The following is a 14,273-nucleotide window of genomic DNA, read 5'->3' on the forward strand; positions in this document are numbered from 1 at the left end:
CAAACACAGTTGTGATACACCCACTGCTGGATATTATTTATTGGATCATATTCTCATCACTTAGCTGCATTGATTAAAAGTAACACCATAAACTTAAATTAATTTATTTGTAATGTGTATCAAAGTAAGCAAGATGAGAACGTGCCTTGCTCTGATCAAATTGGCTAGAAGTTAGAGAAAGCTTCAGTTCTGTAGCTTCTACTGGTCTTGCCCTTGTGCAAAATTAACAAAATGAAGCCCTTGAGGAATGACAGGTAAGGGTGTAGCAGGAAAGGCGGGCACAAGGGAGGGTGAGGATGAAGTAGGGTGGCCCTATCTTATCTCACATTCTCCAGTGAGGTAAGGCTCAGGCTTGAGCTTTGTCTGATACTCCTCTCCAAGTCTTCTTTTCCTCTGAATTGCACTTATTTTGCATTCATAGAGCAGAAACATTAACAATTATATTGCAAGTATTTTTTAAGTTTGAAGCAATCAGATGTGGCTTTACTAACCTGCTGCAAAAGAATACCACTCATGTCCCTGCAGCGTATATGGATTTCCTTCGGAAAGGCTGACTTGAACAGACTAACCCCATTTTATTTCTGGAGCACAGGAACAAGAACTGGGATGTTATGGAACAGCTACACTAACACACACCTCAGCCAGCTTTGGTTAACACTGTTGATATTCTTTATACAGGCTGGGAAGGAAGTCAGTTTGCCACTGAAAATACTGATGAACAATACAGGAAGATCTGTATTGTTCTCTTTAAGAACTAGATAGGGTGCCTACAATCAGCTAAAAAAATATAACAGTGAGGTGTTGTACATGTAGTGTAATGCCTCAGTCATAACAGAACAGTGATATAATTCCCCAAACTTTCACTAACAAAATATTTACCACAAAAATAACCCTGATAGTTTTCACAGAACTGCTAAAAATAATTATTTCTGTTGTTTAGAAGGGAGGTCCTTTTTACTGTATTAATAGTGAAATTCCTCTGTGGATTCCCAAGTACTTTTTCTTTCTCATTGCCCACAGAGCCCAGGTGACCATTTTGCACTTTCACACTTCCAGGACGAGCATGCTGACCTGTTCTGCCCGTACAGCTGGTTTTGCTCTGCAAATCGCCACTCTCCACGACGACGTCCACGCCGTACTGCCTCCCCGGAATGAGGCCCAGGTCGTGGATGAGGTATTCCGTGGTGTCCTTCTCCAGGGTGGTGTTGAGCAGCAGGGCTGAGCGGTTCCAGAGGAGCAGGCGGTACCTCTCCCAGTCTCCCGCAGGGGGCAGCCAGTTCACTCGCAGAGACCTCAGCCAGCCACCGCCACCAGCTTTCAGCTCAGAAACTTTCTGGGGAACTGAAATACAGAGATTGAGAGAGTAATTCTGAAGTGGGGTACTTCTGGGAAGACGTAACTGCAGCCTGGCAAAACCTGTCTCGCAGCACAGCTATTGTAGAAGCACTTGGATAAGTTAGAGCAACATGAGGTGTCTTGTTACAAAGGCTGGGGTTCATTTTAAAGCTAATTTTTACTCTTCCCCACACAAACCACTCACTTTTTCGCTGTTGGTTTCTGACATCAGAAATGAGGAAACCTTCTAAGGACAGGCAAAATCTCCCCCATGCACTTCTCAGATGCAGCTTGCAGTTTTCATTTAGCTTCCCAGTTGCTTCCTGGACTTAGGTTCACTTAGAAACTGTCAATCGATTTTTCAAAGATAAGGCCAAAACTTCAGTAGCTATGGGCCAAATTCTGGACTCAGCAGCAGAAATGCAAAGTCTGATGGCTTCTTCCACAAAGGCCTTGTATGTCCTAGTCCCTCCCAGCTATAAGGCACCAAGGTTCAAATGGGGGTCTATTAAAGCATCCACTCTGTTCTATCCTCCACTTCAAGGGTCCTGAATTTACATGCTCAACCTTTCTGCCCTACTGCTGCAGGTCACACTGGACCACTGAAGCTTTTCTGATTTTCAGGGAATAATTAAATATTAACCACACCAAGCACAGACTGGAAGACAGATGCAGACCCTTAGGTTAGGATACCTATAGCTTAGTGTTAAGATACTCAGAGGTCAGCATTGGAGCCCTGAGACCATCAGCAAGTATTAACAGTAAACTACAAGGCTAGTATCATGCTCTCATGTTTTCTCTGGCTTAGTTAATATTTAATTGTTCAGTACCTAGCAAAGGATTGAGCAATTTCTACCAGCACCACAAAATATCAGTTTCACTTCCCACAGGCATAGCTGGGTATCAAACCTAGATCTCCCACATGCCAGTGAATATGGGAGATGTGTTTCAATTGCTGAGTGAGTGGATGAAAGCACACAGTGTTTTGTTAGGAAGCACTGATGTACTTACATCTTACCAGATAAAGTTCAACCCTGTCAGACTGGCTGGACATCATTACACCTTTACGGTACAAAATTTCAGTCCCTGAGATGTCCATATTCCTTGCCACAACATTCCTCAGCAGGTTCTGCTACTGTAGGCACCCTCTCAATACACAGCAATGTAGATTATGTTCCTGGGCACCCAGCTCTCTCTGTGAGTTACTGAGACATCCTAGGAGTCTAACCCTTTCAGTAGCTGTAGACCTGACAGCCTGGATTTACAAACTTATCTTTAGGCCACAAAGCTTCTGCTGAAGTGACTCTGTTTTCAAAGGTCTTGGTATCTATGGAAAAGTCAAGGGAAGGAATTGCACATGATCAGCATCCTTGGAAATGGGATTTTTAGATCCCCAACTTTGAAAGTACTGGGTCTAGGGTCACAAATTTGGGGACCAGTGGTTTGAGTGAGGGCCTGAAGCTCTCCCTTCAGATGGAAATGGTAATCTTAAAGGTCTTTAATGGTAGGCTAGACAAACAAAAAAGGACATGCATGTAACCAGTCCAGCTTTGTACTTACTGGACATGAAAGGATTTTCAGGTCTCTTCCAGCCTGCACTGAGAATGGGGTAGCAGCTAGATATGTCAAGGATGTGCCTTTCACATGAGATGTTTACTTGCAGATAATAAATATGCTCTAAACCAAATACTCTGCTCTCTCTCTCACACACACATTTTATATTTTTTGGCTCTGAGTCTACTAACAATTTATGTATGTATTCTTCACCCACTTAGATATTTTTTCTCATCTAAATTCTGCCTGGGTGAGGCTGATGTGGAGAAGATGGCATGCCTTTGTGGCCAGTAATGTTGTGGGAAAATTATGGCAGGATTTTTCAGATTCAGAACTCATACAAGAGATACCTGAAAGAAAATTATACTTCTGAAAGAAGTTAAACAAAACATAACCCAGCTCTACCCAGGCTGCCACATGCCTTCCTTAATCCATGCTGTTGGTACTAAAGAAAGCCAAGACCTAATCTTTTCCTATTTGTAGATTTGTGTCTGGAGCAAGGGATAATATTAGACCTTGCAAAATTACTTAAAAATCCATTAACAATTTGACTACATGCAGACTTTCCCATAATGTAAGTCATTTTATATACTATCCTGAGCTGAATTCAAGATAACAAAGTTGGTCAGAAGTGCAGTAGTGTGGAACAGTTTTGTAACAGACTCACCCAACTATAAGGTCCAAAATGCATTATTGTTTCCTGCTCCCAAGCTATGCTGGAGCTGCTTTTGGCTGCCAGATTAACTGTTGCCAGAGAGTCAGGAAGGGGTACTCCCGGAACAATATTGTGCTCTTTATCTCATTTTGCCTGGAATCCAAATCATTTTGTCTCCTACAATGATTTTCTACAAGGCCAATGTAGGCAAAAATAGCATTGGTTACAATGTTCTTACTGAAGCAGAAGACTTACACGTCCTGCCAGTTGCCATCCGATCAGTAAACAGTTCACCACTGATTGTGCGGGCAGTAACCTGATAAAGACGTCCTGGAGTTAGCTTGTCAAAGTGAGTCTCTGTGACCGGTGGCTGTAGAGTTTTGACTTCTTTAACTGATCCAAGATGAGACAGAGTGATATTATAGAAATTGAGGTTTCCTGAAGGTCTTCTCCACTTAACTTTTAAAGCATTTAAGCTGTCATCATTAGTCACTGTCAAATCTAAGACTTCAGCTGGGGCTAAAAAAAGAAAGAGAATAAAAGACTTCCACCACAGAACATATAAGACCTGCTGCCTCCAAACTGTCATAGTTAAGTTTTGCTTTTGCATAGTTGTATGAAATGGAGTATGAATGATTGTGCCTGACCAGAGAAAGGGCAAAGTCTGGTCACAGTAAAACTGAACCCAGCGCTGTTTAAGATACTCTGCGTCTGAGAGTGACACCTCTTACAATGCCTACTCCTGTTTCAAGAATAGAAAATCTGTTAGCCATGTCTTCACTCACACTAGCCATTTGACTATAAAACAGACCAGGCATATGTTCCTAAGAACAGAGATGCCTGCGTACATTTTGGTAAAGTAAACACTACCGCATCATTGGAGCTACGACTGATTTACACCAGTGTAGAAGGGATAGGAATCAAACTCCTTTATTCATATGCTCCACCAAAAGAAAAGCATAGTCACCTCCAGTATCTTCATTTCTCAGGCTTGGGCACACTAGCTACTGAAATGGAGGACCACGCTGCAAGCTAGAAGGAGCGCTTTTATGTTCTGAGAAGACCTGTGAGATTTAAAATTTTTGCACTCCACAACAGGGAGAAATAAAAAATTCTGAAGAAATAAAATGAAACTATTATCATCCCCAGAATGGCCAGTGCTAGCTGGCAACAGTATTCGTCTGTGTGCCCCAGATGTCACAATATTGTTCACTTAATATTAAATTATGTTTACATGGCGAGATTTCTGTAGGAGAAACTGCACCTTACGTTTCCCAGAAAGTAAGGAAAGCAAAGGCATGACCCTGTTTTTGCTTACGGGAGTGTTTTAACCACTGGACTCTAGTAGGATGTTACCTTATCCTTCTCTCCATGACCACAGAACTCTATCCTGAAAAATCTTCCTGAAAAAACCTTGGTTTCTAAAACACGGGTTCTGTGAATCAATACTTCTCTGTGAAAAAAACCTCAACATTCAATTTTAAAGTTCTTAACCTGCTCTACACTTTTTTTTTCACTTCCCTGTCAGAAGTGCAGCTATTTTGCAATCAAAAAAAAAAAAGTCACAGAAGATATTTTTTTGCAAAACTCACAAGCTCTACATCTCCCATTCAGCTAAGTAAGAATCACGGAGTTAAACTGTCTTCAGTACTGTGAAATAACCAGACTACACACCGCCTCAATTCACTGAAGAAGTTCATACAGGAGTCAGATGAACCTCTTTCACAGATATGAGGTGATATTAGGGCACTTGGGCTCAGGTTGTTAACACCTAACTTTACTTTAATGGAGCTGCATACATTAAACAGTGCAGCAAAGTTAGCTGCAGACACCTCCAAGCTAATTTAGCCGCTAACTTTGCTGCAGGGCTAACTTAGGGAGTTAAATAAGCTTATGGTGTCTCTAACTCCCTCTATAGCCTTTGGAGAGAAACACCTGCCCAAGGGTAATTCAGCCACTGAAGTCTAGGAATATACACTTGGAACACGAATCATTTATTATTCTGACATATGTCCTGTAATATTATTAGATTATGGCCTCAGTTTCTTGTTCCATTGTGATGAATTCTGAAATCATACCTGTCCTGACTGTTTGAGAACTGCTGCTCTCCAATCCTGCAGACTGGGTTATGATAGAGAGGTTATAGAGGTGGCCTGCTGTAAGTCCTGAAAAAGTATAGGAGGTCAAAGGATCTTCTTGGTGAATCTCATGAACTGGGACATGATTATCCAGTAACACCAGCCTGTAACGATCCACGTGCCCAGAGCCAGGAGACCATGAAGCATGGATAGTGTCTGTCTTGACGCTGACCTGAATATTTTTCACAGGGGATGGCACTGTTGGAATGAAAAACACTTGCTTAAGACCTAATGGTTATCTCCACAATTTCAAACAGATTTACTTTTGAAGTCTGTTGAGTTTCCTTAGGGTTAATGAAAACCCATCCCTAAATTTATGTCCAAATACACCATAACAACATGCCTCCATTCTTAGCAAACAACTTTTTATGTTAGTCAGAGATTCATGTTTTGTTCATTTCTACTTGCAATCAATAGATACTTACATATAGCTATATCTATATCTATATCTATATCTATCTTGTCTGGTAGAAGAATTATATATATTTGTTAATTTCAAAATGCAGAACTGCAAAATACCCTAAGTGGTTTTATTTAGATGAACTACAGTAAAAGAAGTCTTACCAGTTGATCCACTTATGTGAAGTTCTGGGGTACTCTTATTTCCAGCAATTGCACTGAGGACAATGTTGTATTTATTCCCAGGGATGAGACTGGAAAAAGTATTTTCTGTTTTTGGAATTCTTCCTGGTACGGAGACTTCTTGTATCTTTTTATTATCATGATCAAATAATACTAGGTTATACAAGTCCACCTTTCCTGAGGAAGGATCCCACTGAACCTGCAAGCTTGTGAGTGTAGTTTTTTGCTTATTAATTTCAAAATGAGGCGGTGGTAAGGGATCTGTAGTTAAAAAAACCAAACAACAGAAAACATAAACTAGTATTTGTTGCATTGGGATAGTCTGAAGTTTTACACAGCAGCACAAAAAAACCTTCCAAAACTCTCCCTTTATCATCATCATGCTGCCAATGCTTTTAAAAAAGTCTTTTTCTTTCCATTATGAATATCGTATCACTGAAACTTGTCTACAAGAGAGTCCTGCAGAGTTCAGAAATGTTACTTGGTATATGTGTACACACACACACACACACGCACGTAGAAAAACACTTCCAGTTGTGGATCTATATAACAAGCTTGGAAATCTACTGAGAGTAAAACTGCAACAACTTTAATAAGAAACAGCAAACATGAAACCCCAGCACTCAATGCCTCAGTGTAATGTAGCTTTATAGATACAATGGTACCAGTGGCTTTCATTTCCTAGCACTCATGCTAAACACTTTATGACTAATGGGCATGAGCATTTATACAATTTTAAGGGCAACAATCCTTTGGTTTTAGTATTAACTTCAGCCGCTTCAAACAGATTCCGATAGAATATGCTTCTGCTTTGCTGCAGTATTGTTCATATAAATGTAAAAACCCCCAAACAATACATTATAAACTTTTAGGAACTATATTTAATTGGGACTATTTCTCTGGGAAACTCTCAGCATTCTTTATGTCATTTATTAAGGAGCTCTCAAGTAAAATCACCTGTAAAATATAATACACTCTAAACGGATGGCAAACATTGACCAAAACAAAAGACTCTGGTTGCTTATATTCTCCAGGTGTATTTCATCACTCACAAGACTTCCATGCAAATCAAACCAAATGTATTACATGTTGATGTACTAAGGTATTTACATTTATGCCTCCCAATAAGGTTAAGCAATTGCATATTAAAAAGGCATCATAAAACAATCCAAAGCAGCAAAATCAAGCATTCACAAGTTGGGGAGCTAAAGAATAAAGGTTTCCCAATGACTTAACAACTAAAATTGGCTTCCACATGAGTACATTCTGTGCTACTCTTGCCTAGCATCAGACAGGGAATGTATGGTGCATCCAGGCTGAGAATTGAGGTCTCCATATAAACAGTGCCTTGAACACAGAAGAATAAGACCATTTTTCCAATGCAGTCATTGATGCCTGCACAATGAACAAGGCAGACAAAAAAGTGTGAGATCACGTAATTAAAAACTGCACTGTAAAGGCTGAAAGAACAAAGTCCAACCTACCCCCACCCTACGAATACAGCAGTAGGAGTATCGTGGGGCTAGTAGCCCTTAAGCTGTTTTTTCTTCAAAGCCTGGATGGTGCAGAGGGTTTAATCGCTTCTTACAAATCTCTGCTGAGAACATACTGGTGCCCAGGTTTTGGTGGTATGCTCTGTCAATCAAGTATATTAGGGATTTCATGGGAGTATCTCCCTCAGAGACATCCAAAAGCTGTGTGGACATGGTCCTAGGTGACCAGCTCTAGGTAGACCTGCTTGAGCAGGGGGCTTGGACCAGATGACCTCCAGAGGTCCCTTCCAACCTCAACTATTCTGTGACTCTGTGAAAAATACTGTGTCCCTTTGAATCCAGGTCTCTGCTTAAATTCAGATTCTTGCTTTGGACCACAGAGATGCTAGTCCTCTTCAGAAAAAGAGATGAAAATTAAATTAACAAAATCAATCAATAAAAATAACTATCTTCTTTTCTTGACCTTTCTTAAAGGCCAAACTAACTCTGTTTAAATCTGAAAAAAAAAAAAAAAAAAAAAATTAAAGCTCAAGTCAAAGACCAAGCACATCAAACTTCAGGCCAAATAGTTAAAACTTCACTCAGTTACAGCAATTGAAACAGGAGGTTTTAATGAAAAGTGTCAGGAAATCTTAACAATAGGCTTGACTACCAGCTCCACCTATAAAATATACTAAGCCACTAAAGACTATTATGTTGGCAAAAGTGAATAGTGGGGGTATAATCTTGTTCCTTGAAGGCAATTGTTCTAATCAGAAAGGTCAAACTTTGGGAGTCAGAAATAAATTCCAGCACTATATATGGTCAGATGCACAGCCAGCTGAAAAAGTTTTCATTTGACTGATATCAAGAGACCAGTCATAACTGTCAAGAAGTTTAACACTCTCTCTGACAAAGTTAGGATAAGGTTGACTGCTCCTTAGTCCTGCAGAAGTAATCAACGTTGTCATCTGCATTATTTGCCAAATTCTACAAAAGAAGACACCTGCATTTTTAGAAGCACTTATACTGTCCTGGGTAATCTGTCTTCTAAGGTGCATTAGCAAAGAAAAGAGTTGCGTGCCTAGAAGGTGAAGTTCAGAAATTCAGACTTTATCTAATCTATCTGGTCCAGAAAACAAAACACTCAGTGCTTTGTACATCCGCTAGAACAAAGGAACAATGAGATTGGGAAGTGCCTGGGCTGAAAGAGCCCTGGATGGAAACAAATACTTAAAAAGCCATTTACATTGTTATACAAGTCTCTGCTGGCAATGATACAACACTGATATATCACAGAAATAAAATATTTTCACAAAGATATTTTTATACCATTTGATACTCTATGAATTAATGTCTCCTGGTCTACACAGGAATCTTCCAGAAGACTTAATGTTGTTTGAATTATATTCCACCTCCATTTTCACTTTTTAGGAAGAGAATATGCTTTGTGTGCACAGCTGCTACAGATACATTTTACAGAAACAATAGATATGGTTATGTCCAATCCCAATGACATGACTCCCAAATACAGCACAGAAATAAGCACAGAAACACTTCTGCCTTATGCAGGAGAAAAAAAAATGAGATACAAGCCCAGGACCGACCAACAGGGAATTCCTGCCAGTCTCCGTCATCTTCCTACCAAATTATCCATTTTTTTCCTAGTTTTCCCTATTCATAAAACAGTAACCTACTTCACAAGGACTTTTCTGAATATTAAGTAAAGAGGGTTGATTTCATTATCCTTATGAAGTACAAATATCCATTTCTTTGGGATGATATGCAACCTATAAAACCTTTAAAACATGGTTATTTATCTTCTTCTTGTACTCTGCCTTTTGAGACGATGATCATAACCATTACATGATTATGGATGATAGGATTATACAGCCTATAGTCAGAGCCATGTCACAGTAGTAGTTCCTACAGATGGCTAATAAATCAGATTTGTCTCAAATAATTTGAAATTTACAGGAGTGAACACGTGGCCAAGCCATGCTTCTGGCATTTACAGAGTTACATATTACAATGGAAGAATACTCTACCAGTCTGTGTCTTACAAGGTAGAATTTTTAACCTCTTTTCATTCAAATATTTAGCAATTTTTCTGACAAAAAATTACTTACCTGTTAGTTGTCTCAGTACAGGTGGCTTGGATTAGGCAGTAACATAATATATCACTGCAATATTTTTGTAGAAAACAATGCTGCAAATGGCATTTATAAGCCTATTTTAGAAGATATATTTGAAAGCAGGGGAATTGCCAAGTTGTTTTTCATGGCTCTCAAGACCAGTATTTTGAATCTGAATTTCAATTCAGAATTGAAATTCACAAATTTAACTGTAATTTAGGATCTGTTCATATCCTATTGCTTTAAGTAGAATTTTAATTAAAGACCTAGTCATTCACTGAAAATACGCTACTGAAATACACAGTCATACTGGCACACAGACATTTGGAGAATTGAGAACTTAAAAAGTATTTTATCTGAAATCAAGAAAGACACAACCCTACCATCTTTTGTCATAGAGTAGCGCTCATGGAAATAGTTTTACTGAGAACAATAAAGAAGATAACATGAAAGGACTGACAGGTGCATGCGTTGTCCCAACTTTACAATGTCAAGCATGCTGATTAGTTGTTTGGTTTTATGTGCTGTTTTGTGTATATATATTCAAAAAATTTAACAAATGGTAATTATTAATGTGAAATAAATATACAGACTTGTGCCTACTAGCATCTGTAATCTCACATTTGCAGTGGAAAATTTATCTGTAGCTCAGAGAGGATAAATGGTGTTATCAGCTTTTTCTTCGTTTCCTATTCTACCAAAATAGCATAACTGCCAACATTGTACATGTGTTTGCATGCCTGTGTATACCTGCCTTATAGTGCATATGTGATTGTATTTTCCATCATTTTGGAGGACCTATTGTAGTTCTGCTCTAGAGGATTAAATACTTGCCCTTTTAAACTGATAACCCATTGATCAAAATTTCTTGAGCAAAGAGACTCCACCTTAGTGGACCAGTGCAGATTATTGTACCAGTATTCCATACATTATTGGATTCAGCCCTATGCATCCACAAGTGAAATAGAAGCTGCTTCTCTACTCAAAGATTCACAAAGGGTCTGGCATTAAGAGTTTACGCAGTCTTGGTCAGCTGCGCACTTTACTCTATTGGAATATCAAACTTGCAAACAACATAGACTTTACTCATTGTCATAACTATGATTTTAATGTGAAATTAAATACTCAAAAGGCCAAATTAAGCTAGGGATTTGGTCCTCTCTAAGCCTTCACATTACAACTGCAACTACAGTATGCATTACTCATCACTTTCACCTTAAGGCCCTAGTCAGAACAGATCACACTCAAAATTTAACAAAATATTTTGGATTTTATGGGCTTAGCTATTCCAGGACTTTGTATAAGAAACATGACAAAAATTGAACTCATAACAGGAACGAGCACATGAAAATTTTAATAGGATTGAATATGGGCAAAAAATTCAAGTTTCTGAACTAGGTATATAAATGAATCTGCAACTTTCTCTATGTACATTTATTGTATCAAGACAATACAGATGTTCAAAACCTCATTTTGCAAAAGTAAACACATGGGATGGGATTCCTCTCACTTACCTTCAACCACCTAAACTTCAGGTGCCTGGTTTAACCTAGGCTCCTTTTATAGACAGTGGAGAAAGCTGGGCACCTCCAAAAGACAGCTTAGCCCATCTTTCTTAGACAAAGAGCTCAGGAAGGGAACCTTACTGAGTACCAAGGTCAGACATCATATTTTTAGATGGCCCATGATAGCTCAGTTCCGCTACCATTCAAATCAGTGGGAATTTTGTTTACAATATGGCTGAAAATATTGCTCATACTTCCAGATTCACAGGATAGTTTCCAGGAACACATGCCTATGGACATTCAGGCTCAGTAGATTGTAAAACAAAACTACTGACATCAAGTTACAAAGGAACAGGTGAAAAAGAGCTTCCAGAAAACTGGTTTAAAGTGCTGCCCCTAGTGGAAACATACAGAGGAATAATCCTTCCTTGTACTGCATTGAAATGCATAATATTGACAGTACAACATGGGTTGTTGACAGGCACAACAAACCCTATTTTTTTCTAAAGAATACATAAACTGACAAATTTTGAAGCAAATTGCTTCTTTTTAACACCATCAAGCAATGTAACTGATGTGACTGAATCAAGGGAAGCAAGGAACCATGGAGCAATGTGAGTTGCTGTCTTTGCAGGAAACCTCCACGGTTCCTCTATTCTTATTTCATGCTTTTGACTGATCTCTGCTATCCAAAACCAAACATAAACCTCACTTCAGCTGTGGCCCACTAATCTGCAGTATTTCAACTTAAACTTTAATCAGTCTTTTCACTCTGACGTCAGCTACAAATATGGCTATAATCAGCAGTTGCTTCCAATCACTTTTATCTTACAGTCTTGCAAAATCTATTTACTGATAAAAAAAGTTCACAGATGACATGTACAAGCGACTGTCCAAATGATTATGCATTAATCAAAATGTGGTCTAAAGTGGTATCTTCTTCTCTGCTTCTACACAAGTGTTCAATAGTAGATCTCTATTATCCAGTAACAATGGTGATTTATAGCTGTCACTCTAGTAACGGTTGATTTATTCTTTCAATTTTCAAATTATAAGTCATCAATATTAAAAACAGTTGGCATGATGCATGACATAGATGTAAATCACTGTCTGCATAGAAATCATTACTCATTTTTACCAAGTGACATGACTTGTGCTTAATGTATAGCTGTCACACCAGCAGACTTGTCACTAGACTTCTTTTAACTTGAGTTACCAAAGCAAATTAATGGAGGTATTTAGTGCATTTGTACAGTTAATGCAGGGAAAGGGTCTGACAGTAAACGACATCTCTGAACTGGTAATTGTTAAGTATTTGGCTGCTGTAATCTTCAATACTAATACTGCAAAGTACCTCTCCAAAACTAACACTTGCTCCTAAAGGAGCAAGTCAGGGAGGCATTTAATGATGGACCTCATCTAAGACATCTCTTTTGAGTCTTATGTCACCTGGACATAAGGTGGCTGGACGATACTGTATTTCACCATCTTTAAAAAACTACTAATACAGGTAGAAAGAGTCCAGTTCTGTCACTGCAGCCAGTGGCTCTTTGTAGTTCATTGCTTCACAGCTGAGTTGTTCACACGCATACACAAACACGCATGCAGAAAGGGTGCTTTCCTTGGCAGCACTCTGGCAGACTGCTGGAACATTTTTATGGCCAGTCATGGCTGTGACACTGTAAGCGCCCTGTGCACGACTGTACATCTTTTAACACTTCACTGGTTGTATTCAAGGAAAACATACAAGCAAGAAGTTTCAGCCTTACTTTCTGTGTTTTAGACTCCGGTTAGAGAGAATAAAAGTATAGAAATGGGCTGCAACAGTAAGTTATCCTCGAACAGGATCCACCTGCCATGAAACAGATTGTATTTTAAACACAGTAAATAAGCTATCACCTGAGGAACTACGAAGCCAACAGGTCTGCATGAGCACAAAGGATGTTACGGGCTACTACTCCTTAAAGCATTCTGCTGGATGGCAGCTGAAGGGAGCGGCAGAAATGTACTCCCAGCACTGACCTAGACTCCTCACAACACCTTCTCCTTTCAAGCCTGCTGGGTTCACTTTCGGCAGTGGTTATTTCTGGCAGCGGGGTAAAGAGAACTCAAGCGCAGGATAGCTATGTTCAGCGAACACCGTAGGTTTACAGTCGCTGCAAATGCATCGCCCTCCTCTCACGGCCGGCCGAAGCGCGGCGACGGGAAGGAAAAGCCCGGCGTCCCTCCCCGAGCACCTGCCGTGCCCGCCGCCCGTACCTGTCTGCACGGAGATGTTGACAGCCTCCCCGTCGGCGAACGGCTCGATGCGGAGCTGGTACCAGGTCCCGGCCTCCAGGCCCCGCAGGGTGCAGCCGTAGGAGCCGTTGCCCGTGGGGGCGGGCTGGCAGCCGACCGCCTCCCCGTCCTCCGAGCGCCCGCTCAGGCTGAAGTTGCAGGCACGGCCCGCGGCTCCCCACCGCAGCCGGACGCTCTGCCCGGCGACGCGACGCTCCGTCAGGTTGGCGCTGCATCCCGCCGCCTCCCCCGGCGCGGCCTGCGGAGAGCGGGGAAAAGCTCTGAGAGAACCGCCGGGCTCCCGCCAGCCGCCGGTGGCCGTCCTCCTCCTTCCACCCACCCCCCCTGCTCCGGGCTCACCTCCGCAACCCCTTCCCCGCTGCGTGCCGTGCCGGTGCGGGGCAAACCCACCAGTCCCCCCCCACCGCCGCCCCGGGCTCGGCTGCGACCTGCGAGGGGCGAGCCCCGCACCGCCAGCCCCAGCCGCTCACCTTGGTCAGGGCCAGCGCCGTCCACAGGGCGAATCCCGCTCCATAGCTGAGCATCGCCGACAGTTTTTAACACCGAAAACCCTCGCGGGGAGGGGAAGAGGGGAAAGGAGGCGGCGGGGGTGGGTGCGG

The 14,273-nt window shown here is 41.0% G+C and overlaps 1 protein-coding gene across 1 annotated transcript in view; it reads right to left on the minus strand.

Annotated features, from left to right (window-relative positions):
• PTPRB (protein tyrosine phosphatase, receptor type, B) overlaps positions 1–14,273 on the minus strand; it is a 61,444-nt gene that overhangs the window by 31,509 nt on the left and 15,662 nt on the right. The window contains exons 4-8 of the mRNA XM_010561777.1: positions 13,636–13,912; positions 6,247–6,525; positions 5,623–5,880; positions 3,800–4,063; positions 1,072–1,341 (exon numbers count right to left, since the gene is read on the minus strand). Coding sequence (XP_010560079.1) covers positions 1,072–1,341; positions 3,800–4,063; positions 5,623–5,880; positions 6,247–6,525; positions 13,636–13,912 — 1,348 coding nt within the window. The remainder of the gene's footprint in view (positions 1–1,071; positions 1,342–3,799; positions 4,064–5,622; positions 5,881–6,246; positions 6,526–13,635; positions 13,913–14,273) is intronic.

The sequence above is a fragment of the Haliaeetus leucocephalus genome, unplaced genomic scaffold (genome assembly GCF_000737465.1).
Source record: "Haliaeetus leucocephalus isolate CR32 unplaced genomic scaffold, Haliaeetus_leucocephalus-4.0 Scaffold151, whole genome shotgun sequence".
NCBI classification, from domain to species: domain Eukaryota; kingdom Metazoa; phylum Chordata; class Aves; order Accipitriformes; family Accipitridae; genus Haliaeetus; species Haliaeetus leucocephalus.